Source organism: Rattus norvegicus, chromosome 1 (genome assembly GCF_036323735.1).
Source record: "Rattus norvegicus strain BN/NHsdMcwi chromosome 1, GRCr8, whole genome shotgun sequence".
In the NCBI taxonomy this organism is placed as follows: domain Eukaryota; kingdom Metazoa; phylum Chordata; class Mammalia; order Rodentia; family Muridae; genus Rattus; species Rattus norvegicus.
Genome location: NC_086019.1, coordinates 84,057,389 through 84,085,149, shown reverse-complemented (window position 1 = coordinate 84,085,149; position 27,761 = coordinate 84,057,389). Strand labels below are relative to the sequence as shown.

Sequence of the window (27,761 nt, the reverse complement as noted above, 5' to 3'; positions counted from 1 at the left end):
GAAAGTACCATGAGGAGCTGAGAAGAAGGTATATCCTTTTGCTTTAGGATAGAATGTTCTATAAATATCCGTTAAGTCCATTTGGCTCATGACTTCTCTTAGTCTGTCTACATCACTGTTTAATTTCTGTTTCCATGATCTGTCCATTGATGAGAGTGGGGTGTTGAAATCTCCCACTATTATTGTGTGAGGTGCAATGTGTGTTTTGAGCTTTAGTAAGGTTTCTTTTACATATGTAGGTGCCCTTGCATTTGGGGCATAGATATTTAGGATTGAGAGTTCATCTTGGTTGATTTTTCCTTTGATGAATATGAAGTGTCCTTCCTTATCTTTTTTGATGACTTTTAGTTGGAAATTGATTTTATTTGATATTAGAATGGCTACTCCAGCTTGCTTCTTCTGACCATTTGCTTGGAAAGTTGTTTTCCAGCCTTTCACTCTGAGGTAGTGTCTGTCTTTGTCTCTGAGGTGTGTTTCCTGTAGGCAGCAGAATGCAGGGTCCTCGTTGCGTATCCAGTTTGTTAATCTATGTCTTTTTATTGGGGAGTTGAGGCCATTGATATTGAGAGATATTAAGGAATAGTGATTATTGCTTCCCGTTATATTCATATTTGATGTGAGGTTATGTTTGTGTGCTTTCATTCTCTTTGTTTTGTTGCCAAGACGATTAGTTTCTTGCTTCTTCTAGGGTATAGCTTGCCTCCTTATGTTGGGCTTTACCATTTATTATCCTTTGTAGTGCTGGATTTGTAGAAAGATATTGTGTAAATTTGGTTTTGTCATGGAATATCTTGGTTTCTCCATCAATGTTAATTGAGAGTTTTGCTGGATACAGTAATCTGGGCTGGCATTTGTGTTCTCTTAGGGTCTGTATAACATCAGTCCAGGATCTTCTGGCCTTCATAGTTTCTGGCGAGAAGTCTGGTGTGATTCTGATAGGTCTCCCTTTATATGTTACTTGACCTTTTTCCCTTACTGCTTTTAATATTCTTTCTTTATTTTGTGCGTTTGGTGTTTTGACAATTATGTGACGGGAGGTGTTTCTTTTCTGGTCCAATCTATTTGGAGTTCTGTAGGCTTCCTGTATGTCTATGGGTATCTCTTTTTTTAGGTTAGGGAAGTTTTCTTCTATGATTTTGTTGAAGATATTTACTGGTCCTTTGAGCTGGGAGTCTTCACTCTCTTCTATACCTATTATCCTTAGGTTTGATCTTCTCATTGAGTCCTGGATTTCCTGTATGTTTTGGACCAGTAGCTTTTTCCGCTTTACATTATCTTTGACAGTTGAGTCAATGATTTCTATGGAATCTTCTGCTCCTGAGATTCTCTCTTCCATCTCTTGTATTCTGTTGGTGAAGCTTGTATCTACAGCTCCTTGTCTCTTCTTTTGGTTTTCTATATCCAGGGTTGTTTCCATGTGTTCTTTCTTGATTGCTTCTATTTCCATTTTTAATTCCTTCAACTGTTTGATTGTGTTTTCCTGGAATTCTTTCAGGGATTTTTGCGATTCCTCTCTGTAGGCTTTTACTTGTTTATTAATGTTTTCCTGTGCTTCCCTAAGTGTGTTCAGGTCTTTCCTGAAGTCCTCCAGCATCATGATCAAATATGATTTTGAAACTAGATCTTGCTTTTCTGGTGTGTTTGGATATTCCATGTTTGTTTTGGTGGGAGAATTGGGCTCCGATGATGGCATGTAGTCTTGGTTTCTGTTGCTTGGGTTCCTGCGCTTGCCTCTCGCCATCAGATTATCTCTAGTGTTACTTTGTTCTGCTATTTCTGACTGTGGCTAGACTGTCCTATAAGCCTGTGTGTCAGGAGTGCTGTAGACCTGTTTTCCTCTCTTTCAGTCAGTTATGGGGACAGAGTGTTCTGCTTTCGGGCGTGTAGTTTTTCCTCTCTACAGGTCTTCAGCTGTTCCTGTGGGCCTGTGTCTTGAGTTCACCAGGCAGCTTTCTTACAGCAGAAAATTTGGTCTTACCTGTGGTCCCGAGGCTCAGGTTTGCTCGTGGGGTGCTGTCCAGGGGCTCTCTGCAGCGGCAGCAACCAGGAAGACCTGTGCCGCCCCTTCCGGGAGCTTCAGTGCACCAGGGTTCCAGATGGTTTTTGGCTTTTTCCTCTGGCGTCCGAGATGTGTGTGCAGGGAGCAGTCTCTTCTGGTTTCCCAGGCCTGTCTGCCTCTCTGAAGGTTTAGCTCTCCCTCCCACGGGATTTGGGTGCAGAGAACTGTTTATCCGGTCTGTTTCCTTCAGGGTCCGGCGGTGTCTTCGGAAGGGGTCCTGCTGCTCCTGGGCCCTCCCCCACGGGAGCCCAGAGGCCTTATACAGTTTCCTCTTGGGCCAGGGATGTGGGCAGGGGTGAGCAGTGTTGGTGGTCTCTTCCGCTCTGCAGCCTCAGGAGTGCCCACCTGACCAGGCGGTTGGGTCTCTCTCTCACCGGGTCTGGGAGCAGAGAGCTGCTGCGGGCCGGGATCCGCGGGTGTGGGACTTCCGGTAAACACAGAACGTACCCGGTTCTAGAGAAATTCTGCTTCCGTGTGTCCCAAGCTCACCAGGCAGCTTTCTTGCAGCAGAAAATTTGGTCTTACCTGTGGTCCCGAGGCTCAAGTTCGCTCGTGGGGTGCTGCCCAGGGGCTCTCTGCAGCGGCAGCAACCAGGAAGACCTGTGCCGCCCCTAGGGTTTTTTTTTTACATTGTTAATAAACTAGTCATTGTTGTTCCATTTTTACAAATCAAATAAAATTAGAAAAAGCGAATTATAATTATAGATTGTTTTAACTCATGTATATGTTTTGTCCATATAAAAGGAATAAATGTTTTTAGAAACCCATGGATAGTTGACTGACGTTTCATAGAAATTATGTCAGTTAAATATGAGCAATGATTATTGACCTTCACTTGCGTATTTCCATTTAAGGTGATCTATCTCATCAGAAATCCCAGAGATGTTCTTGTTTCTGGTTATTATTTCTGGGGTAAGACAACTCTTGCGAAGAAGCCAGACTCACTGGGAACGTATGTTGAATGGTTCCTCAAAGGATATGGTGAGTATTCTGTGAAATATAGGAGATGAGGGAAACTCAGAGACATTTGCTTCATTAATTAATTTATTTATTCATATTATATCCCAATATCCAGCACACCTCTTTTCTCAATGCCCAACAGCTTATTTTCCCATCTCTCTCTATTCTGAGAAGGTGTAGGAGCACCTCGGCTATCTTCTCATCATTGCACATCAATATCTGCAGCACTAGATACATCCTCTCCCACTGAGGCCCAACAAGGTGGCCCAGTTAGGAAAATGAGTTCTACAGACAAGAAACAGATTCAGGGACAGACCTGGCTCCAGTTTTTGAGGGACCTGTGTGAAGACCAACCAGATATGTGTGTAAAAGTCCCCTAGGTCTAGCTCATGCAACCATTTTTGGTTTGTGTTTCAGTCTCTGATAGTGCCCAAAGGTCCAACATAGTTTACTCTTTTGATCTTCCTCTGGAGTTCTTATTCTCTTTGCATCCCTCACTCCTTTCCCCAACTCCCCCACAAGACTCCCAAAGCTCTATCTAATGTTTGGCTGTGGATTTGTATGTGTTTTAGTTAGCTGCTAGGTGGGGTTTCTCAGAGTACAGTTATTCTAGACACGTACCTGCAGGCATATCCGAGCATATAATAGTTCCAGCAATTATTTATGCCTATGGTGTATCTCAATTGTCGTCAGTCATTGATTGAAATTCTCCCTGTCTCTGCAACAACTCTGTTCGTGCACATCTTGTAGGCAGGGCAAATTTGGGGCCAAAGTTTTGTGAGTGGATTGCTATTTTTATCCCTGCACTGGAAGTCCTACCTAGCTACAGGGATCAGCAATTCAGGTTCCATAACCGAACTGTTAAGAGTCAGCCCTCAGATAGAGTCACCCCTATTGCTTAGGCCTTGATCTGTCTATATAGTCAGGGATGACCTTAAACCTTGGCGCTTCTTTCTGCTACCTCCTGATTTCTAGCACTATAAGCATCTACTGCATACCCTATTTATTTGCTACTGGGGCTCAAAGCCCAAATTTCATGTGTGTTACCTAACTGGCCTACATCTCTAGCCCATTAGTATCTTATGTAGGCTCCATTTTATCTGTACATTCAACCACCCTGTAGGCCCAAGGCTCATCATCATTTCAAATCTTTCTGTTCTCACACACCAGCAAGGAAAGGGCACAGACTCAGCTTGCCCCATGACATATCATTTCAGGACCATTTGGCTTAACTTCTCTTTCCAGATGTAACTTAGATAATGGCATTAGTCATCATCTGAATAAGAAATTCTCCACATAGTCTCCCATATTTGAGCACTTGGTTCCCAGTTGTGGTACTTTTATGGATAGTTTATGAGGCACGGCCTTGTTGGAGGAAGTATTCCATTCCAGGTGGGCTTTGAGAGGTTCAACCCTTAAGTTACTTCTGGTGAACTCCTTCACTTCTTGCTTTGTAGTTGAGGCAATGAAATCCCAGCATCCTGTTCCTATAGCTCTACCTTCAATAAGCAAGCTCTCTCTTCTTTTTTTAAATTTATTTTGGTGGCATATTTATATTTACATTTCAAATGTTATCCCCTTTCCTGGTTTCCACTCCAGAAACCCACAATCTCCCCTTGCTTCTATGAGGATGTTCTCCCACCCACTTTCCCAGTCCCTCCCACCTCCCTGCCTTGACATTCCCCTACATTGAGGCATCAAGCCTTGAAAGAACCAAGGACCTCTCCTCTCATTGATAGCTGACAAGGCCATCCTCTGCTACATATGTGGCTGGTATCTTGGGTCTATCCGTTTGTATGCGTGGGATGGTGGTTTAGTCCCTAGAAGTTCTGTGGTTCTGGTTGGTTGATATTGATCATCTTATGGGGTTGTAAACCCCTTTAGTATCTTCAGTTCTTTCTCTGACTCCTCCATTGTGTACCCTGTTCTTAGTTAAACAGTTCACTGTGAGCATCTGTCTCTGAATTTGTCAGGCAACCCCTGTCTTCCTTAAGTTGTCTTGTTCATGGTGTTGTATAACAGCAACAAAAAAATAACAAATGCTATTTTCTTCCTCCTGTGACTCTCATGTGTGTATTTTCTTAGTCATTTTTGGAATGGATTCTTATAAATCTTATACATTAGCCTAACCATCCACCATTTTGTTAAAATTCATCTTTCTAAATATTTCAAACCCTAATGTCTTTTGTCTCAAAAATATTTTCAGACGTGGGGAAGAGGATTCTTTATACTTTGTTTTTATTAAAAATTCTACTGAAATATATAAATTATATCTAACAAAGTTTATATTATTGATATTTCCATTCATGTGTGCAGGTATTTTGATAGCAGTAGCTCACTTATATTTCCTGTCTTTTTCCCATTTTTGCTGATCATTTTTCTTTTCCCAACTAGCTCTACTTTCCACTTTTATATTCCTTTTCTTCATGTGTGTTTTTGACCCAGTGAGTTTCCTTAGGATTGTTTACTGGAGCCAAGGCAAGGAGTCATTTGTAGGAACATGGATATCTTACCGGTACCTTATCTACTGAAAAACAATCTTCCTCTAACAGCAACCAGTAATGTCCTATAGATGCTGGGAGGAGGGAGGTCTCATGATCCCTGACCCTAGATACTGCCTCTATATCCTCAAGAAATGTGTAGGGATTTGGGAGCACCTCCTATCTCCTTGACAGAATATTGAAAGGCCTAGTTCGTTTGGAGGTCTTGAGCAGTAATCACAACTGCTGTGAGTTCAAGAGTGCTGTGACCATGTCATATTTAGAAGACAATATTCTACACGATTCTACTCCATCTTTATGCTCTTAAGTCATTCTCCTGCCTTCTTGCTTGATGTTTTCTTAGTCTTTATTGCGGGCTATACATGTTTTATTTATGGTGAGAACTAAAGGGCACTTATTCTTAGCACTTTGGCTAGTTTTGAGCCTCTGAAATTACCCGTGCCTACTGCAAGAAACATCATTCGATCAAACTGCCAGTAGAGATATATAAGCAAAAAAAGGCATGGCTATATAGAAGATAATTTGTTGTTCACATCATGTTCATTTATAGGAATAAGAATGACAGCTACAGCACTATAGTCTATTTCCTCCACAAAGTGGATGTTTGACCATGTAGACTAGCTATAAACTCTTCTCAATTGCAATCAGGAAATGGCTATTTACCCCATAGCACAGACATTATTGATCAGTGAGCATGTCTTGCAAGGCTGGCTGAAGTATAGGTCACAGTGTCCAAGACTGAGTAATTGTTGAGGACAACTGTTGCTGTAAAATTATGTAAAATCAAATACTGTCTTTTACGTTGACTAGGTCAAGCACTGCAGTGTCCCAAAATATCAGATAGATATCATAATCTCAGTCAGGAAACCATCTACCTGCTCTGCTCCATCCCATTACACACTTCCAAAGTCCTTTATCTGAGCCTGTCAATAATATCTCTACCCATCTAGTTCCCAAGGCAGGCTTCATCATGCCAGAAATATGCATCCCAACTGTGTGGCAGTCCAGTGTCTCTGTTGCCAGACACTTTCCCAAACTCAAATCACCACAAGAAAGAACAGACAATACAGTAACCTCTGATCCAATTAATAAGATATAGTTGCCCACTTAAACATGCAAATCGCTATACATATCCATCCCTTAAGAACATTCATAACAACTTGTAAAAGTAAAGAGTGGAATCTTAACATCTGCTTCCATGTTTCTTGGTTGTTTTCGACCTTCCCATTCCAGTCTCCTCTTCTTCCCTCAAACTTTCTCCCGTTCATCCTTCCTTCTCATCCAATGACAGGCCTCATTCAATCTTGTACTTACCTTCACCTGTGTAATGACATCATACTACATTTCACCCTTCTTGTCTAATTAAAAAAAAAAACTCCTTCTCTCAAATATAAGCTGAGTACAAGTATTATTGTTTTGTAATTAAAAGCATAAAATATATCTAATACCGAGTTCAACACTGTGTCAGTTAAACAGAACATTTAGTTATGATTACATCTAAAGAGAGGCTCAAAATCTATCCTGGCTAGTTTGTATACTATCTGATAACTTTCTAATAAAATATGTATTTTCAGAGTTAAATAGCCTGATAAACTATGAGACTTTAATCCATCTTCAACCCTGTCAGAAATCTGAGAATGACCAAATATCTACAGACATAGTAAGCCTAAAATGGCTTCTAGAACTGAGAGGTTGTAGAGACAAAACTCCACTAGCACAGTCCTCTGTAAGCAATACGTGAATGCAAGTCTTCAGCCTCTGGCCGAAAAACAACTGACAGACTCTTGACATGCAGAAACTTCGAAGGGCTGACAATTGTAGCTTGGTAGAGATTATCAGTCACCAGCTATTCTGCATAAGGTGTCCCATTTTGGACTGTATTAGTCTGCAGATAAAACAGACGGTTTCTGTCCAGTGGTTGCCTAGCCACAAAGCCTTGTCTCACCTGGAGGTTGAGATGCTCAATTTCTTCATTAAATCTGCCAAAGGACAAATCTTAGGGGAAAATATGTCTCAACAAAAGATGAATAACTTTAAATCTCATATTTTGTGGATTTCTGACATTTTCGAAAAACATCTATCTATATAATGTAATCTGGAATGTTTTCCGTTAATTATCTTATTATCTTCAATGTATTCTAAAATACTTAGAGCCATGAATTTGCTCCTCGGCCCATATCTCACATGTGGAATCAATTCAGAAGTTTGTAATGGCATCAATAGAAGGACTGGCTCTAAACCTTTTACTTTTAAAATTTTTTAACTAATAAATTCTATAGCAAAGCAAAGATAGGATTTTAACTTAGTTATTAAATGAGAGTATGACTGTACAACTCAAACTAGCTAATTCCTCCTTGTTAAATTACAACTATTTCTAAATTCCTCATAAAACAACTTTAGAATAACCTCTTTCAGCTCCCAAAAATTCCAGGGAATTGGAGCAATGACTCTTCAATAATTTGCTGTACATTGGCATTGAGATATCCTTATGGGTAGGTGGTAGGAAGAACTAAGCAAATGTTGTAATCAGATGTGTGTCTTAACTGGATGAATGTGAAAGTCCTTGAGACCAGGAATCCAAGTAGGTACACACTGTAAAAGATAATTCTCAAGACAGAAGTTTAGAAAAGAATATCTTTTGTTTGATTCTCTTGCATCTAGTTTTTCATGATGGCTCCCTCTCTCAAATCTGATCGTTATGGCTGTGTTAGGTTTCCGGAGCCCAATCACACTTTTTAAAAACACAAAACCAAAACTGTTCCCCCAGATTACTGTGCTCCTTAGTCGATTCCAGGAAAGTATGTATCTTTCACTCTCTTCCAGAGTAATAATATAACCACAAAACTCAAAGTCACACCCATTATGAAGAATAAAGATTTTTTTAAAGGAAGTAAAGTAAACAATAGTGTATGAGCCTGATAGTTTTTTTTTTTTTGTAATCTGTCACATTAGGAAATTATCCCAAAATTCATATGGAGTACATGTTAAGAGAATCTGTTGTGGTAAGTATCAAGAATAACCACAAACCTTCGTTAGTTGGCATCAACGAGTCATATGGCCTTTAGTGCCATAATTCATAAAACAAATTAAACACCTTCAATCAATTCCCATATCAATAATCAAGTTATTACACCAGAACATTTGCCCCAAATATATCGATCTCTCAAGCTCTCTACCTGGAGCCTCAGATTTTTATTTAACCCTCATACCTTTTAAATATCACAATTCTCTATTTGAAGTCAGTGACTAATTTTTCCCTATTTAACATCAGAACTCCAGATGAAAATCCCAATGAGATTTGGGTAATCTCTGTACTCTCCTTAAAACAAACTGAATCACATTCTAATAATACCTGTCATTAAGACATAGCTTGTCTAACTAGGATTTCAACCCAAAATTCCTGAGGAGAGACATTAGAAGGTATATGAGTATGCTGAAAGACTTTCTTTAAAAAGTAGCTTTTATCTCGAACTCTCTGAGCTGTAACTACTTATTATAAAGCAGGAGACCTACACCCTGCTAGCCCTGCTTGTTTCTGTTTCTATGTTTAAATCCCCTTGATTGAGACATCACATGACTAGACATGGTGCTGGTCTTCTCTTATGTAGAAAACAAAACTTTCTCTCAACTCTTAGGATTACTAGTGGAATCTTGTCTAGCAGGTTTGTTCACCATCTTGCACTCTCTCCCAGAGTAATAATATAAGCATTGGGTGCCATATATTGCTATGAAATTAAAAAAATAAAATGCTGCCTTTTAGCCCCACTAGATCTAGCACTGCAGTGCCCCAAGATATCTGATAGATATATTAATCTCAGACAGCAAAGCATCTCCCCCGCTCTGCTCCATCCCATAAAACACTGCTGAAGGCCTCTCTCTGATCCTGTCAACAATCTCCCTACCCATCTATCTCCCAAGGCAGGCTTTACCATGCCAGAAATATACATCCTAATTCTGTGGCAGCCCAGTGTCTCTGCTGCCTAATACTCTCCCAAGAATATATCATCCCACGGACAACCTAATAGCAGACTGCCTACTATTCTGATGGAATAATCCAACAGGAAAGCATAATCCAACCTATTCCCAGTATTCTTTCTTTTTACTGGCTATTTTTAATTTACATTTCAAATGTTATTCACTTTCCTGGTTTGCTGGACATAAACCTCTATCCATCCCCACCCCTTCCTCTATGAGGGTGTTCCTCTTCACTAACTACCCCAATTCGAAACCATCCGACATTTCCCTGCAGTGGGATTATTGAAATCTATTTCTGTCTGTTTAGTCCTGTTTTTTGACCAATTATATGGTCAATGTTGGAGAAGGTTATATGAGGTGCTGAGAAAAAGGTATATTGTTTGGATCTAGGATGAAATATTCTATAAATATCTGTTAAATCCATTTGGTTTGTAACTTCTGTTAGTTTCACTGTGTCTGTGTTTATTTTCTGTTTCTATGATCTGTCCATTGATGAGAGTGGGGCATTGAAATCTCCTACTATTATTGTGCGAGGTACAATGAGTGTTTTGAGATTCAGTAAGCTTTCACTTATGAATGTAGATGTCCTTGCATTTGTAGTTTAATAATTCAGGTTTGAGACTACATCTTGGTGAATTTTTCCTTTGATGAATATGAAGTGTCCTTCCTCATGTTCTCTGCTAACATTTGGTTGATAGCTGATTTTTATTCAATATTAGAATGTCCACTCTGTCTATTTCCTTTGGACCATTTGCAGGGAAATTTGTTTTCCAGCCTTTTCCTTTGAGGTAGTGCCCGTCTTTCTTACCGAGGTGTGTTTCCCGTACACAGCAAAATGCTGGGTCCTCTTTACATATCCGGTCTCTTAGTCTATGTTTTTTAATTGGGGAATGTAGTTGATTGATGTTAAGAGATATTAAGTAATTATCATTGCTGTTTTCTGTTATTTTTGTTTTTGTTTTTGTTCTTGTTCTTGTTTTAGGTGGAATTTTGTTTGTGTGTCTCTTGTCTTTTGGATTTTTTGTAAGGAGATTACTTTTTTGCTTTTACTAGGGTGTGGTTTCCTTCCTTGTGTTGGAGTTTTCCATCTATTATCCTTTGTAGGGCTGGATTTGTAGAAAGATTTTGTAGAAATTTGCTTTTGTCATGGAGTATTTTGGTTTCTCCATTCATGTTAATGGAGAATTTTGCCGGATATACAAGCCTAGGCTGACATTTGTGTTCTCCTAGGGTCTCTATGACTTCTGTACTGGATCTTATAACATTTATGTTCTCTGGTGAGAAGTTTGATATGAGTCTGATAGGTCTAATTAGGTAAATTACTTGACATTTTTCCTGAAATGCTTTTAATATTCTTTCTTTGTTTTGTGCCTTTGGTGTTTTAACTATTTTGTGATGAGAAGAATTTCATTTCTGGTCCATACTATTTTGAGTTCTGAAGGCTTCTTGTTTGTTTATGGGCATCTGTCTTTTTTTGTTTAAATTTTTTATTAGATATATTTTTTACTTACATTTCAAAGGTTATTCCCCATCCCAGTTTCCTGTCCATAAGTGCCCATTCCCTCCCCTCCCCCCTCCCCGTATGCATATTCCCCCTAAATATCCCCCTAATTGTCCCCCATGTTCCCCTGCCCGGGGTCCAACCTTGACAAGACCAAGGACTTTCCCTTCCACTGGTGCCCCAACAAGGTTATTCTCTGCTACATATACAGTTGGAGCCCTGGGTCAGTCCATGTATAGTCTTTCAGTAGTGGTTTAGTCCCTGGAATCTCTGGTTGGTTGCCGGTGTTCTTTTTATCACCATAAAAAGAACAAGCTGATGCAAGCTGCTTCACCACTTTCAATACTTCCTCTAATTCCCCCCAAGGGGGTCCTATTCTCAGTTCGGTGGTTTGCTGCTAGCATTGACTTCTGTTTTGGACAGGCTCTGGATGTGTCTCTCAGGAGAGATCTCTACCCAGTTCCTTTCAGCATGCATATTTAGCTTCATCAAACTTATCTAGATTTGGTGGCTGTATATATATGGACCACATGTGGGTCAGGCTCTGAATGGCCATTCCTTGAGTCACTGCTCTAGACTTTGCTTCCACATCACCTCCTATGGATATTTTCCCTCCTTTTAAGAAGGAGTGGGAACATCCTCATTTTGCTCATCCTCCTTCTTTAGCTTCCTGTGGACTGTGGATTTCATCTTGGGTAATTTGAGCTTTTTGTCTAATATCCAATTATCAGTGAGTTCATACCAAGTGTGTTTTTCTGTGATTCAGTAACCTCACTCAGGAAGATATTTTCTAGTTCATTCTACTTGCCTATGAATTTCATGAAGTCACTGTATTTCATGAAGCTCAGAAGTACTCCATTGTGTATATGTACAACATTTTTTGAATCCATTCCTCTGTTGAAGGGCATCTGGGTTCTTTCCAGCTTCTGGGTATTATAAATAAGGCTGCTATGAGCACAGTGGGGCATGTGTCTTTGTTGTATGTTAGAGCATCTTTTGGGTATATGCCCAAAAGAGGTATAGCTGGGACCTCAAGTAGTGTAATGTCCAATTTTCTAAGGAACCTCCAGTCTGATATCCATAGTGGTTGTACCAGGTTGCAATCCCACCAACAATGGAGGAGTGTTCCTCTTTCTCCACATCCTCACCAGCATCTGCTGTCACCTGAGTTTTTCATCTTAGCCATGATGACTGTTGTGAGGTGGAATCTCAGTGTTGTTTTGATTTGCATTTCCCTGACAACTAAGGATCCTGAACATTTCCTTTGGTGCTTTTTGGCCATTGGTAATCCTCAGTTGAGAATGCTTCATTCAGCTCTGTACCCCATTTTTAAATAGGATTATTTGGCTCTCTGGAGTCTAACTTCTTGAGTTCTCTGTATATTTTGAATAATAGCCCTCCATCAAATGTAGTATTGGTAAATAACTTTTCCCAACCTGTTGGTTGCTGTTTTGTCCTAATTACAGTGTCTTTTACTTAACAAAAGTCCTGCAGTTTTATGAATTCTCATTTGTTGATTCTTGATCTTAAAGCATGAGCCATTGGAGTTTTGTTCAGGAAATTTCCCCCAGTGCTCAAGTATTCAAGACTGTTCCCCACTTTTGCTTCTATTACTTTGAGTGTAACTGGTTTGATGTGATGGTCATTGATCCACTTGGACTTAAGTTTTGTACATGGTGATAAGAATGGATCAATTTGCAGTCTTGTACATTCTGACCTCCAATTGAACCAGCACCATTTGTTGAAAATGCTTTCTTTCTGCCATTGAATGGTTTTAGCATCTTTGTCAAAGATCAATGTGGGTTCATTTATGGGTCTCCAATTCTGTTCCACTGATCTACCAGCCTGTCTCTGTACCAATACCATACAATATTTATGACTATTGCTCTGTAATACTGCTTGAAGTGAGGGATGGTGATTCCCCCAGAAGTTCTTTTATTGTTAAGTATATTTTTCATTATTCTGGGTTTTTTGTTATTCCAAATGAACTTGCAAATTGCTCATTCTATCTCTATAAAGAATTGAGTAGGAATTTTGATGGGGATTGCACTGAATCTGTAGATTGCTTTTGGCAAAATGGCCATCTTTACTATATTAATCCTGACAATCCATGAGCATGGGAGATCTTTTCGTCTTCTGAGATTTTCCTCAATTTCTTTCTTCAGAGATTTGAAGTTCTTGTCATTACGATCTTTCAGTTGCTTGGTTAAAGTCACACCAAGATAATTTTATATTATTTGGGACTATTGTAAATGGTGTCATTTCCTTAATTTCTTTCTCAGCCTGTTTTCCCTTTGAAAAGCGAAAGGCTACTGATTTGTTTGAGTAAATTTTATACCGCAACATTTGCTGAAGTTGTTTAGCAGGTTAAGTGTTCTCTGGTGGAACTTTTGGGGTCGCTTAAGTACACTATCACATCATCTGCAAATAGTTATATTTTGATTTTTTCCCTTCTGATTTGTATCCTTTTGTCCTCCTTTTGCTGTCTGATTGCTCTGGCTTGGAGTTCAAATAAGTAGCGAGAGAGTGGGCAGCCTTGTCTAGTCACTGGTTTTAGTGGAATTGCTTCAAGTTTCTCTCCATTTAGTTTGATGTTAGCTACCGGTTTGCTGTATATTGCTTTTACTATGTTTAGATATGGACCTGGAATTCCTGTTCTTTCCAGGACTTTTATCATGTAAGGGTGTTGAATTTTGTCAAATGCTTTATCAGCATCAAGTAAGGTTTCTTTTATATATGCCGGTGCCCTTGTATTTGGAGCATAGATATTTAGGATTGAGAGTTCATCCTGGTGAATTTTTCCTTTGATGAATATGACGTGGCCTTCCTTATATTTTTTGATGACTTTTGTTTGAAAATTGATTTTGTTCGCTATTAGAATTGCTACTCCAGCTTGCTCCTTCAGACGATTTGCTTGGAAAGTTGTTTTCCAGCCTTTCACTCCATAGTAGTATCTGTCTTTGTCTCTGGGGTGTGTTTCCTGTGTGTAGCAGAATGCAGAGTCCTCACTGTGTATCCAGTTTGTTAATCTATGTCTTTTTATTGGAGAGTTGAGACCACTGATGTCTTTCTTCTTGAGCTTCATGTGGTCTGTCTATTGTACCTTGGGCTATCTGAGCTTTTGGACTAATATCTGTGAGTCCATACCATGTGTCAGTGTGTGGTTTTTTTTGTGTGATTGTGTTACCTCACTCAGTATGATATTTTCTAGTTCCATCCATTTTCTTAAGAATTTCATGAAGTCATTTGCTTAATAGCTGAGTAGTATGATATCCATTAATTCCTTTGATTTTGATTATTTTGTCAATTTGCTGAAGCTGTTCTTTTATGTCTTGTTCAACTATTGGTCTAGTTTGGTTTTTAGTTTCCCTGATAAAATACTGTTACCAGAAGAAACTGAGGAGCAGAAAGTGGTTATCTGACTTACACTTTCAGGTCAAACATCTACTTACTGGTGAAATCAGGGCAGTATCTTGAGAAGGAACTGAAGTGAAAGCAGTTAACAAATCTGCATACTAATTTACTCAGTGTCTCACTCTCAGTTAGTTTTCTCATACAGACCAGGTCCATAAATTTATGTTGTGGTCCATAACACCTCAATGATCAATCAAGATAATCAATCAAATACACAGACACATGCCAATATAATGGAGGCTTAATTGCGAATCTAAGGTGACAGGCTGGGATGTGTCAAGTGGACTGGAGAAATTAACTCATGCTGTTGTGGTTTTACATATACAATTGTTTTTCTCACATTTAGATTTTAGAACAGATGAGGTAGCCATTAATAGATTTCACATATTTTATAACATAATTTTTTTATTTCTCCTTTAGTTATGATAGACAACACTGTTAGGCATGATATTATTACTTTTAGTGATTGTCTTTTTAGAACTTGAAATACAGATTTCCAGCCTTCCTACCTTTAAAAATGTAGTTGATGAATCTGTTATTCTGAGAGGCCTTTCTTTATATTTGGCTTAGTGATTCTTTCTTACTGAGTTCAATGTAATTTCTTTGTTTACAAAGTCATGAGCAGGGAGAGAATATAAATGTAGGCCATTGGTTTTTTTGCATTCACCTAGATTTTCCCTCCATTATACATTACAGGATCCCCCTCAGTAAGGAAACTTGGTGTACACAATGTATCACATCCTTCTACATCATCAATTAACAACTAGGACAAGATTTTAAAGGCATACCCACAGGCTAATGTTATCTACATGATTCCTCATTAAGACAGCCTTCCAGGATATTTATAGATTGTGTACAGTTGCCTTCTTATCATTTCCTTTAAAGATATTTCCTTTATTATTATATGGGGTATATGTGTGCATAGTGTCTGTGTGGATACATACATGTCACAGAACATCAATGAGAATCCAATAACAGCTTTGTGAAGTCAATAATTTCCTTCTAATTTATGCAGGTTACAGAGACTGAGATCTGATCAGGAGGCTTATATGATAAGTACATCAATACATTGAGCCATAAAACAATTCCACCATTCCTTTTCAAAGTCTATTTCATTTCATTTACAATTCTTGTATTTGTGCTAATTTCTACTTTTCATTGTTCAATAAAATTGCTCTTATATCTTTCTCTTGAAAATGATATCATTAGTGACTAAAGAGATGAATCAGTCACCAATAGTACTTGCTGCTTATTTAGGGGAGTGGAGTCTGTTTCCAAGTCCTCACACTCCGAGTGAGTCATAGCTTTCTATAACTCCAGCTTCAGAGCAATTGACATTCTCTTCTCTCCTATGCAAGTAATCCACAGATACATGCAATCTCACATGACAATTCATAAGCATACACAAGCATAAAAATTAAAATAAATTTTTATACATAATTTCAATGACTTCAAATTTCCAGGGCATTCCATTTTCTCTGAATCCCCAGATACATAATTGTAAAATAAGGCATGCCTTTCATTGACCTTCCTTCCAATTGGTTAAAAGAATCATATTCTTTGAGTTCTCTCAGTGTCTCTATGATCTGTCTTTGTCTAAAATGTCTTTAAATATATAGTTTAACTCTTTTTTAATTCCATACATGTATTTTTTATCAAATTCACTTCCTTCCAAGATTCCTCCCTTTTCCTCCTCTCATTCCATAAGCATCCAACTTTGTGTACTCATTCTTTAAAGATTTATTTTTATATTATGTCTAGGCACCTTTTGTCTGCATGTGTATATGTGAACCACAATGTGTGCATTACCCAGAGTGGGCAGGACTACATTAGATCCTCTAAAAATGAAGTTACAGAAGATAGTAAGTCACAATGTTGGTAGTAGGGACTGAACCAAGATATTCTGTGGGAGGAACAAGCGCTCTTAACTCCTGAGCCATCTCTCACGTCCTATCATTTTAAAATCATCCATTCCAATTAATGTTGCCTATATGGTTTTGGATGTATGAATATCAAGTGGAGTTGAATAAACTCTCATAAAGTGAACTGACTTTCTTCACGTATCTATCAATCACTAGTAGTTCCTCAAAGGTGGCACATCATGACCAGCCTTTTGCTTCATGCTGGGACTCAGTCTGGCTTAAGTTTGTACAGATCATGCACACAATGCCAGAATTGCTGAGTTCGTATGTCCAACCACCATGAAGTATTCATGAAACACTGGTTTAGTAAATTCATCTACCACCTCTTCCTCTAGAGTATGCCTCATTCTCATTCAAGATGGCCCCTGAAGCATGGAGAAAAACGTTTAACATAGAAGCCCCATTTAGTGCTCACCACTCCAAAGTATCTTATTGTTTGTACCTTTAAGAGCTAAATTAATCACTTTCAATTAATTAAATTGTTGAATTAAATTAAATTAATTTAAATTCTTTAAATTAATCACTGTTCATACATGGTTAAACTTTTCCGATGGTGAATAAGAGATTAACTAAACTATAATGAAAACTCATTATGAGTTGGTTTCTGAAGAATTTTTTTAAAAGTTCATTCTTGGAATCCATAGGTCTAAAATATTAGAACCAGTTTCCTTTAGAAGTAAAGTGAATTAGCATCAAATGTTGGCTCCTTTTTCCTGAATTACTTGCTGTTAGAATTCAGTTAAAAAAGTATTAGATCTTCTGAAGTCTTTCTTTTTCTTGATTTATTTTCATAAATTTATGTTTTTTACATATCTTTATTCTTTAAAAATTTGAAAAAAATTATAATGTATCATGTTCTACTAAATTTGCCGAGGATGCACTCCAGGATGTTATATATTCCTCAATATGTCTATACCACAACTTAAGCTTTTTTTCAAAAAATAAAACACACTGAGTCTAATTTGTGTTGCTCAAATAATGTAGAGCTATCCATGTGGTCAGGAGAAACCTAAGAGTGGTCCAACACCAAAATGGTGTTCTCATCCAGCAGTCATAAACTGCAAATAGATCTTTAATCAGGAATGGGATCTCAGGACACCCTTCCCCATACATCCTGGAATACTGTCAGGTTTTATGTTATGCAGTTTTTTAAATAGGCAACAATTGATGATATGAAAACATTAGCATAACAGCCAACTCATGTTCAGAGGAAAATATACACAGTGGATAATTTCATAGCACTCCACTCCATTCTATAGATTTTGCTTTCTACTTCCTGTTCCATAATATTTCCTAAGCCTTGAGTAGGGGATAATAAAAATCATATCAGTGACTGAGCACTCACAATTATGCTGTAGATTTTGATCACTTAATAGTCTCTGCATTAATTAATGTCAGCTGAAAAATTTAATCTCTAAAAAAGGTAAGGAACAGCACAAATCCATATTTGTATAAATACAAATATTTAGAAGATAGATGACAATATGACGGTTTAGTAAAATGACAGTAGGAACCCTACTTTAGAACTCTGATCTCTCCAGTCATGGAGTTATGACCAGGTTTATAGTACCAGGCATGAGTTTTGCACCCTCCTCCAGTATCATTCCTTAAATCTTTTTTTTTTATTATTATTAACTTGAGTATTTGTTATATACATTTCGAGTTTTATTCCCTTTCCCGGTTTCCGGGCAAACATCCCCTCCCCCCTCCCCTTCCTTATGGGTGTTCCCCTCCCAACCCTCCCCCCATTGCCACCATCCCTCCAACAGTCAAGTTCACTGGGGGTTCAGTCTTAGCAAGACCCAGGGCTTCCCCTTCCACTGGTGCTCTTACTAGGATATTCATTGCTACCTATAAGGTCAGAGTCCAGGGTCATTCCATGTATAGTCTTTAGGTAGTGGCTTAGTCCCTGGAAGCTCTGGTTGCTTGGCATTGTTGTACATATGGGGTCTCGAGCCGCTTCAAGCTCTTCCAGTTCTTTCTCTGATTCCTTCAATGGGGGTCCTATTCTCAGTTGAGTGGTTTGTTGCTGGCATTCGCCTCTGTAGTTGCTGTATTCTGGCTGTGTCTCTCAGGAGCGATCTACATCCGGCTCCTGTCGGCCTGCACTTCTTTGCTTCATCCATCTTGTCTAATTGGGTGGCTGTATATGTATGGGCCACATGTGGGGCAGGCTCTGAATGGGTTGATCATCCGTCTTGAGTTTCATTTGTTCTAGGAATCTAGGGTAATTCAAGCATTTGGGCTAATAGCCACTTATCAGTGAGTGCATACCATGTATATCTTTCTGTGATTGGGTTAGCTCACTCAGGATGATACTTTCCAGTTCCAACCATTTGCCTACGAATTTCATAAACTCGTTGTTTTTGATAGCTGAGTAATATTCCATTTTGTAGATGTACCACATTTTCTGTATCCATTCCTCTGTTGAAGGGCATCTGGGTTCTTTCCAGCTTCTGGCTATTATAAATAAGGCTGCGATGAACATAGTGGAGCACGTGTCCTTTTAATATGTTGGGGCATCTTTTGGGTATATGCCCAAGAGAGGTATAGCTGGATCTTCAGGCAGTTCAATGTCCAATTTTCTGAGGAACCTCCAGACTGATTTCCAGAATGGTTGTACCAGTCTGCAATCCCACCAACAATGGAGGAGTGTTCCTCTTTCTCCGCATCCTTGCCAGCATCTGCTGTCACCTGAGTTTTTGATCTTAGCCATTCTCACTGGTGTGAGGTGGAATCTCAGGGTTGTTTTGATTTGCATTTCCCTTATGACTAAAGATGTTGAACATTTCTTTAGGTGTTTCTCAGCCATTTGGCATTCCTCAGCTGTGAATTCTTTGTTTAGCTCTGAACCCCATTTTTTAATAGGTATATTTGTCTCCCTGCGGTCTAACTTCTTGAGTTCTTTGTATATTTTGGATATAAGGCCTCTATCTGTTGTAGGATTGGTAAAGATCTTTTCCCAATCTGTTGGTTGCCATTTTCTCCTAACCACAGTGTCCTTTGCCTTACAGAAGCTTTGCAGTTTTATGAGATCCCATTTGTCGATTCTTGATCTTAGAGCATAAGCCATTGGTGTTTTGTTCAGGAAATTTTTTCCAGTGCCCATGTGTTCCAGATGCTTCCCTAGTTTTTCTTCTTTGAGTTTGAGTGTGTCTGGTTTGATGTGGAGGTCCTTGATCCACTTGGACTTAAGCTTTCTACAGGGTGATAAGCATGGATCGATCTGCATTCTTCTACATGTTGACCTCCAGTCGAACCAGCACCATTTGGTGAAAATGCTATCTTTTTTCCATTGGATGGTTTTGGCTCCTATGTCAAAAATCAAGTGACCATAGGTGTGTGGGTTCATTTCTTGGTCTTCAATTCTATTCCATAGGTCTATCTGTCTGTCTCTGTACCAATACCATGCAGTTTTTATCACTATTGCTTTGTAATACTGCTTGAGATCAGGGATAGTGATTCCCCCTGAAGTCCTTTTATTGTTGAGGATAGTTTTAGCAATCCTGGATTTTTTGTTATTCCAGATGAATTTGCAAATTGTTCTGTCTAACTCTTTGAAGAATTGGATTGGTATTTTGATGGGGATTGCATTGAATCTGTAGATTGCTTTTGGTAAAATGACCATTTTTACTATATTAATCCTGCCAATCCATGAGCATGGGAGATCTTTCCATCTTCTGAGGTCTTCTTCAATTTCTTCTTCAGTGTCTTGAAGTTCTTATTGTACATATCTTTTACTTGCTTGGTTAAAGTCACACCGAGGTACTTTATATTATTTGGGTCTATTATGAAGGGTGTCGTTTCCCTAATTTCTTTCTCGGCTTGTTTCTCTTTTGTGTAGAGGAAGGCTACTGATTTATTTGAGTTAATTTTATACCCAGCCAATTTGCTGAAGTTGTCTATCAGCTTTAGTAGTTCTCTGGTGGAACTTTTGGGATCACTTAAATATACTATCATATCATCTGAAAATAGTGATATTTTGACCTCTTCTTTTCCGATCTGTATCCCCTTGACCTCCTTTTGTTGTCTGATTGCTCTGGCTAGAACTTCAAGAACTATATTGAATAAGTAGGGAGAGAGTGGGCAGCCTTGTCTAGTCCCTGATTTTAGTGGGATTGCTTCAAATTTTTCGCCATTTAGTTTAATGCTAGCAACTGGTTTGCTGTATATGGCTTTTACTATGTTTTGGTATGGGCCTTGAATTCTTATACTTTCCAGGACTTTTATCATGAAGGGGTGTTGAATTTTGTCAAATGCTTTCTCAGCATCTAATGAAATGATCATGTGGTTTTCTTCTTTCAGTTTGTTTATATAATGGATCACGTTGATGGTTTTCCGTATATTAAACCATCCCTGCATGCCTGGGATGAAGCCTACTTGATCATGGTGGATGATTGTTTTGATGTGCTCTTGGATTCGGTTTGCCAGAATTTTATTGAGTATTTTTGCGTCGATATTCATAAGGGAAATTGATCTGAACTTCTCTTTCTTTGTTGGGTCCTTGTGTGGTTTAGGTATAAGAGTAATTGTGGCTTCATAGAAGGGATTCGGTAGTGATCCATCTGTTTCAATTTTGTGGAATAGTTTCGATAATATTGGTATGAGGTCTTCTATGAAGGTTTGATAGAATTCTGCACTAAACACGTCTGGTCCTGGGCTCTTTTTCGTTGGTAGACCTTTAATGACTGCTTCTATATCCTTAGGAGTTATGGGGTTGTTTAACTGGTTTATCTGTTCCTGATTTAACTTCGGTACCTGGTATCTGTCTAGGAAATTTTCCATTTCCTGCAGATTTTCAAGTTTTGTTGAATATAGGTTTTTATAGTAAGATCTGATGATTTTTTGAATTTCCTCTGAATCTGTTGTTATGTCTCCCTTTTCATTTCTGATTTTGTTAATTTTGTTAATCTCTCTGTCCTCTCGTTAGTCTGGCTAAGGGTTTATCTATCTTGTTGATTTTCTCAAAGAACCAACTTTTGGTTCTCTTGATATTTTCTATGGTCCTGTTTGTTTCTACTTGGTTGATTTCAGCTCTGAGTTTGATTATCGCCTGCCTTCTATTCCTCCTGGGTGTCTTTGCTTCTTTTTGCTCTAGAGCTTTTAGGTGTGCTGTCAAGCTGCTGACATATGCTCTTTCCTGTTTCTTTCTGCAGGCACTCATCGCTATGAGTTTTCCTCTTAGCACAGCTTTCATTGTGTCCCATAAGTTTGGGTATGTTGTACCTTCATTTTCATTAAATTCTAAAAAGTTTTTAATGTCTTTCTGTATTTCTTCCTTGACCAGGTTATCATTGAGTAGAGCATTGTTCAATTTCCACGTGTATGTGGGCATTCTTCCCTTATTGTTATTGAAGACCAGTTTTAGGCCTTGGTGGTCTGATAACACGCGTGGGATTATTTCTATCTTTCTGTACCTGTTGAGGCCCGTTTTTTGACCAATTATATGGTTATTTTGGAGAAAGTACCATGAGGAGCTGAGAAAAAGTTATATCCTTTTGCTTTAGGATAGAAAGTTCTATAAATATCCATTAAGTCCATTTGGCTCATGACTTCTCTTAGTCTGTCTACATCTCTGTTTAATTTCTGTTTCCATGATCTGTCCATTGATGAGAGTGGGGTGTTGCAATCTCATACTATTATTGTTTGAGGTGCAATGTGTGGTTTGAGCTTTAGTAAGGTTTCTTTTACATATGTAGGTGCCCTTGTATTTGGGGCATAGATATTTAGGATTGAGAGTTCATCTTGGTGGATTTTTCCTTTGATGAACATGAAGTGTCCTTCCTTATCTTTTTTGATGACTTTTAGTTGAAAATTGATTTTATTTGATATTAGAATGGCTACTCCAGCTTGCTTCTTCTGACCATTTGCTTGGAAAATTGTTTTCCAGCCTTTCACTCTGAGGTAGTGTCTGTCTTTGTCTCTGAGGTGTGTTTCCTGTAGGCAGCAGAATGCAGGGTCCTTGTTGCGTATCCAGTTTGTTAATCTATGTCTTTTTATTGGGGAGTTGAGGCCATTGATGTTGAGAGATATTAAGGAATAGTGATTATTGCTTCCCTTTATATTCATATTTGGATGTGAGGCTATGTTTGTGTGATTTCATTCTCTTTGTTTTGTTGCCAAGACGATTAGTTTCTTGCTTCTTCTAGGGTATAGCTTGCCTCCTTATGTTGGGCTTTACCATTTATTATCCTTTGTAGTGCTGGATTTGTAGAAAGATATTGTGTAAATTTGGTTTTGTCATGGAATATCTTGGTTTCTCCATCTATGTTAATTGAGAGTTTTGGAGGATACAGTAACCTGGGCAGGCATTTGTGTTCTCTTAGTGTCTGTATGACATCAGTCCAGGATCTTCTGGCCTTCATAGTTTCTGGCGAAAAGTCTGGTGTGATTCTGATAGGTCTGCCTTAATATGTTACTTGACCTTTTTTCCTTACTGCTTTTAATATTCTTTCTTTATTTTGTGCGTTTGGTGTTTTGACAATTATGTGACGGGAGGTTTTTCTTTTCTGGTCCAATCTATTTGGAGTTCTGTAGGCTTCTTGTATGCCTATGGGTATCTCTTTTTTTAGGTTAGGGAAGTTTTCTTCTATGATTTTGTTGAAGATATTTACTGGTCCTTTGAGCTGGGAGTCTTCACTCTCTTCTATACCTATTATCCTTAGGTTTGATCATCTCATTGAGTCCTGGATTTCCTGTATGTTTAGGACCAGTAGCTTTTTCCGCTTTACATTATCTTTGACAGTTGAGTCAATGATTTCTATGGAATCTTCTGCTCCTGAGATTCTCTCTTCCATCTCTTGTATTCTGTTGGTGAAGCTTGTATCTACAGCTCCTTGTCTCTTCTTTTGGTTTTCTATATCCAGGGTTGTTTCCATGTGTTCTTTCTTGATTGCTTCTATTTCCATTTTTAATTCCTTCAACTGTTTGATTGTGTTTTCCTGGAATTCTTTCAGGGATTTTTGTGCCTCCTTTCTATGGGCTTCTCCTTGTTTATTTATGTTTTCCTGGAATTCTTTCAGGCATTTTTGCGATTCCTCTCTTTAGGCTTCTACTTGTTCTCTAAGGGAGTTCTTCACGTCTTTCTTGAAGTCCTCCAGCATCATGATCAAATATGATTTTGAAACTAGATCTTGCTTTTCTGGTGTGTTTGGATATTCCATGTTTGTTTTCATGGGAGAATTGGGCTCCGATGGTGTCATGTAGTCTTGGTTTCTGTTGCTTGGGTTCCTGTGCTTGCCTCTCGCCATCAGATTATATCTAGTGTTACTTGTTCTGCTATTTCTGACAGTGGCTAGACTGCCCTTAAGCCTGTGTGTCAGGAGTGCTATAGACCTGTTTTCCTGTTTTCTTTCAGCCTGTTATGGGGACAGAGTGTTCTGCTTTCGGGCGTGTAGTTTTTCCTCTCTACAGGTCGTCAGCTGTTCATGTGGGCCTGTGTCTTGAGTTCACCAGGCAGGTCACTTGCAGCAGAAAAGTTGGTCTTATCTGTGGTCCCGTGGCTCATGTTCGCTCGCGGGGTGCTGCCCATGAGCTCTCTGTGGCGGCAGCAACCAGGAAGATCTGCACCGCCGTTTCCAGGAGCTTCCGTGTACCAGAGTTCCAGATGGCGTTTGGTGTTTTTCTCTGGCGTCCGAGATGTGTGTGCAGAGTGCAGTCTCTTCTGGTTTCCCAGGCGTGTCTGCCTCTCTGAAGGTTTTGCTCTCCCTCCCACGGGGATTTGGGTGCAGAGAACTGTTTATCCAGTCTGTTTCCTTCAGGTTCCGGCAGTGTCTCAGGCTCAGGGGTCCTGCCGCTCCTGGGCCCTCCCCTACGGGAACCCAGAGGCCTTATATAGTTTCCTCTTGGGCCAGGGATGTGGGCAGGGGAGGGCAGTGTTGGTGGTCTCTTCTGCTCTGCAGCCTCAGGAGTGCCCACCTGACCAGGCGGTGGGGTCTCTCTCCCAAGGTGTCTGGGAGCAGAGAGCTGCTGCGGGCCGGGATCCGCGGGTGTTGGTCTCCCGGTAAACACAGGAGGTGCCCAGTCCTAGAGGAATTCTGCCTCTGTGTGTCCCGAGTTCACCAAGCAGGTCTCTTGCAGCAGAAAAGTTGGTCTTACCTGTGGTCCAGAGGCTCAAGTTTGCTCGCGGGGTGCTGCCCACGAGCTCTCTGCAGCGGCAGCAACCAGGAAGCTCATTCCTTAAATCTAATCAGACATCGTTTAAGTTACCCCATAACAATTTTATCATTATTGCACTACTATGTACATCTAGCCTGGCACATACATATTGTAGCATGTGAGATCAATCCAGGATAAGAGTGTTATGTACAAAATCAGGGGCTGGAAATTGAAAAGTAAGAAGTGGAAAAGATACCTCACATAAGGTGTTGCAGACATAGGTATGCTGATTAGAGTTATTCAGTTTAAATTCCTCTGCCTCTTGTATTCCAAACTGAAACATGATAAGCTCTCTCTCTCTCTCTCTCTCTCTCTCTCTCTCTCTCTCTCTCTCTCACACACACACACACACACACACACACACACACATACACACACCTTATTCCCCCTCACTCACTTTGTTACTGTGATTATTATTGATGTCATATAGCCTTGATTCATAAGTCCATAAGATTTCAGCCATGAGGTTACTGTTTTGATTTAAATCTTTCTTTCCAACACTGTATAACATATGATTTTCCCATCTGTGTCATCAAATCTTTCTCTTTTCCTAGTGTACATCATCAGGAAGCATGAACTTACAGGAATCACCTCTGGATTCCTGTATCCTGTCCTTTCAGATTGGCAGTAGGATATCTCCTCATGTCACCAGAGATTTATATGTGTGGTGGTTAAATTTTTAATGAACTTGATTTACAAGTTCTCTATATGTCTATTTGCCTCAAACATCATGTTTAATGCTGTTAATACAGACTAGTTAGATTTTCTTAGTGAAAACTTTTGCTGCTGCTTTCAGAAAAGTGAAGAAAGTCAAGCAGACCCAGTGTTAAGGCTTTATAACTGACACATTACTTCTTTCTGAACACAGTTCCGTATGGATCATGGTTTGAGCACATCCGTGCCTGGCTGTCTATGCGAGAATTAGACAACTTCTTGTTACTGTACTATGAAGACATGAAAAAGGTGAGCATCCGTCTTACAAGCACCACACAGTTAAGAACTAGACCCTAGTAATGAAATAGGTTACCGAGAAGTGTGATTTTTTGTTTGTTTTGCCTTTTACAATTTTTTATTAATTAAAACAACTTTTAAATGTTAATGTAGCCTCCCAGAGGCTTTCCAGATGATCTATGGTTCCTTATCCACCCCACTTCAAAGTTTTTCACAAAAATTCTAGTACAAAAGCAAGCCTCCCAAATCAAGAAAAGAACATATAAAAGAATCCAATATAAAAAAAATGTGTTGAACAGTTGTCTGTAAATGTGTCACAGGGTAGAAGAACCTGAGAGGAGGGGAACCTGAGAGGAGGGAACTATAATTATGAAAATGTCTCCATAAGGTTCAGCTGTATGCAATACTGTAAGGCATTTCATAATCATTGATTGAAGGGTAAGGGCCCACCCCTCATTAGAGCTGTCATCCTTGGGTTCTTTAAGAAAACAGGCTGTACATAGTATAGTAAAGGAGCCAGCAAGCAGCATGCTCTATTTCCTCAGCATCATTTCCAGCCACAGGATTCCTGCACTTTTTATTGTCCTGTCCTGACATCCTGCAATGATGTATAGCAGTGATATGTAATTACCAGTGAAATGACATGTAATAAAAGAAAAACTATGACATAGAAATTAGACCAGTGAAAACAACAAAACTAAGAGAATCTGACTGAAAGCACTAGGATCCTAGATCCACTCATTCACTCACTCAGGAACCTCATGGAAACCCTCTTTAGCCAACAGCTCAATTAGATGTAACCCAATCCTAGTACTGGAATTTTCATCATTCATTCTCTTTCTTTGGAACAAGAGATAGCCACTATGTGGTCATTTCACTTTGAACACCTTCATATATGCCTAGTTTTTAGTAAGTTTACACTGTTTTAGGTTTCAATTCTACCTCTCAACAGTCTCACAATTTTACCTGTATCTCCCTTTACCCCCCTTTCAAAACCCCCTCTCCCTTCCCCTTTCCCACTTGATTCCTCCATCCTAGATCTTTAACATGCCTTCATAATTTCTTCTGTACATTTAATGTTTTGATTATTATGTTATCTGTGCACTTATTTTCTGGTCCATTCTACATGGTGTTCTGTATGCTTCATGAATGTTGATAGTCATCTCTTTCTTCAGGTTAGTATTTTTTCTATGATTTTGTTGAAAATATTTGCTGTGCCTTTGACATGGGCTTCCTTTACATCTTCTATTCCTATTATTCATAGATCTGGTCTTTTCTTAATAGAGATCAGATTTTGTGGATATTATGTTCCAGGAGCTTAATATTTTATTATTTATAACATTAATATTAATAATAATATTTAATTTAATGCATTTAATTTTACTTTAATGTTTTCTTCAATGTGTTCTTTTCTTCTATAATGTCTTCAATACCTAAAGTTTTCTATTCTAGCTATTGTACTTACTGGGGAAGCTTGCCTCTGAGATACCTGTCTGAGTTCCAAAAATTTCCTTTTTGAGATTTCCTTCAGTTTGGATTTCATGCAATGATTCTATTTCTACCCGGGGGAAATCAGTTCAATTCAGTTTTTTCTACTGTTTCTTTGTAGTTTCATAGAATTCTTTAAGGAAGATATTAATTTCCTTTTAAAAGACCACTATCATACGTATAATTTCTTTTAAGGATTTTTCGTTGTGTCTCAGCTAAGGTGAAATATTCAGGACATGCTATGTTATGATTGCTGACCTCTGGTGGATATATATTTGTCCTGTTTATTACTGATTGTTTTTCACTGGTATTTAGGCATTATACTGGCTGCTTTTGTGTGTCAAATGACAGAAGCTGGAATTATGACAAATTTCAATGTCTTCCTTGAGGAAACACCTCCATGAGATCCAGCTGTGTGGCATTTGTCAATCAGTGTTTAATGGTGCTGGACCCTTGTGGGTGGAACCATCCCTGGGCTGGTAGTCTTGGTTTATATAGGAAAGCAAGGTGAGCAAGCCAGGGGAAGTAAGCCTATAATAGCATCCCTCCATGATCTCAGCATCATCCCCTGCTTCTTGGCCTGCTTGAGTTCTACTCCTGACTTCCTTTAGCGAAGAAATGTAAGCTGAATTAACCTTTTCCTCTCCAAGTTACTTCATGGTCATGATATTTTTCAGGAATAGAAACCATGACTAAGACAGGCATCTTAGATTAGGAAGATAATGTGTTTAGGTGCTGGTAGCTGGTCTGGTCTTTATTTGGTGGGAGTTTTGTTTCCTGGCTTGTGTTTCACTCTGGTTATTAAGAGAATTAGGTAGATTTATATATACTGT

At 38.9% G+C, this 27,761-nt stretch overlaps 1 protein-coding gene across 1 annotated transcript in view; it reads left to right on the top strand.

Annotated features, from left to right (window-relative positions):
• Positions 1-27,761, top strand: part of Sult2a6 (sulfotransferase family 2A, dehydroepiandrosterone (DHEA)-preferring, member 6) — a 51,124-nt gene that overhangs the window by 12,659 nt on the left and 10,704 nt on the right. The window contains exons 3-4 of the mRNA NM_012695.3: positions 2,914-3,040; positions 25,358-25,452. Coding sequence (NP_036827.3) covers positions 2,914-3,040; positions 25,358-25,452 — 222 coding nt within the window. The remainder of the gene's footprint in view (positions 1-2,913; positions 3,041-25,357; positions 25,453-27,761) is intronic.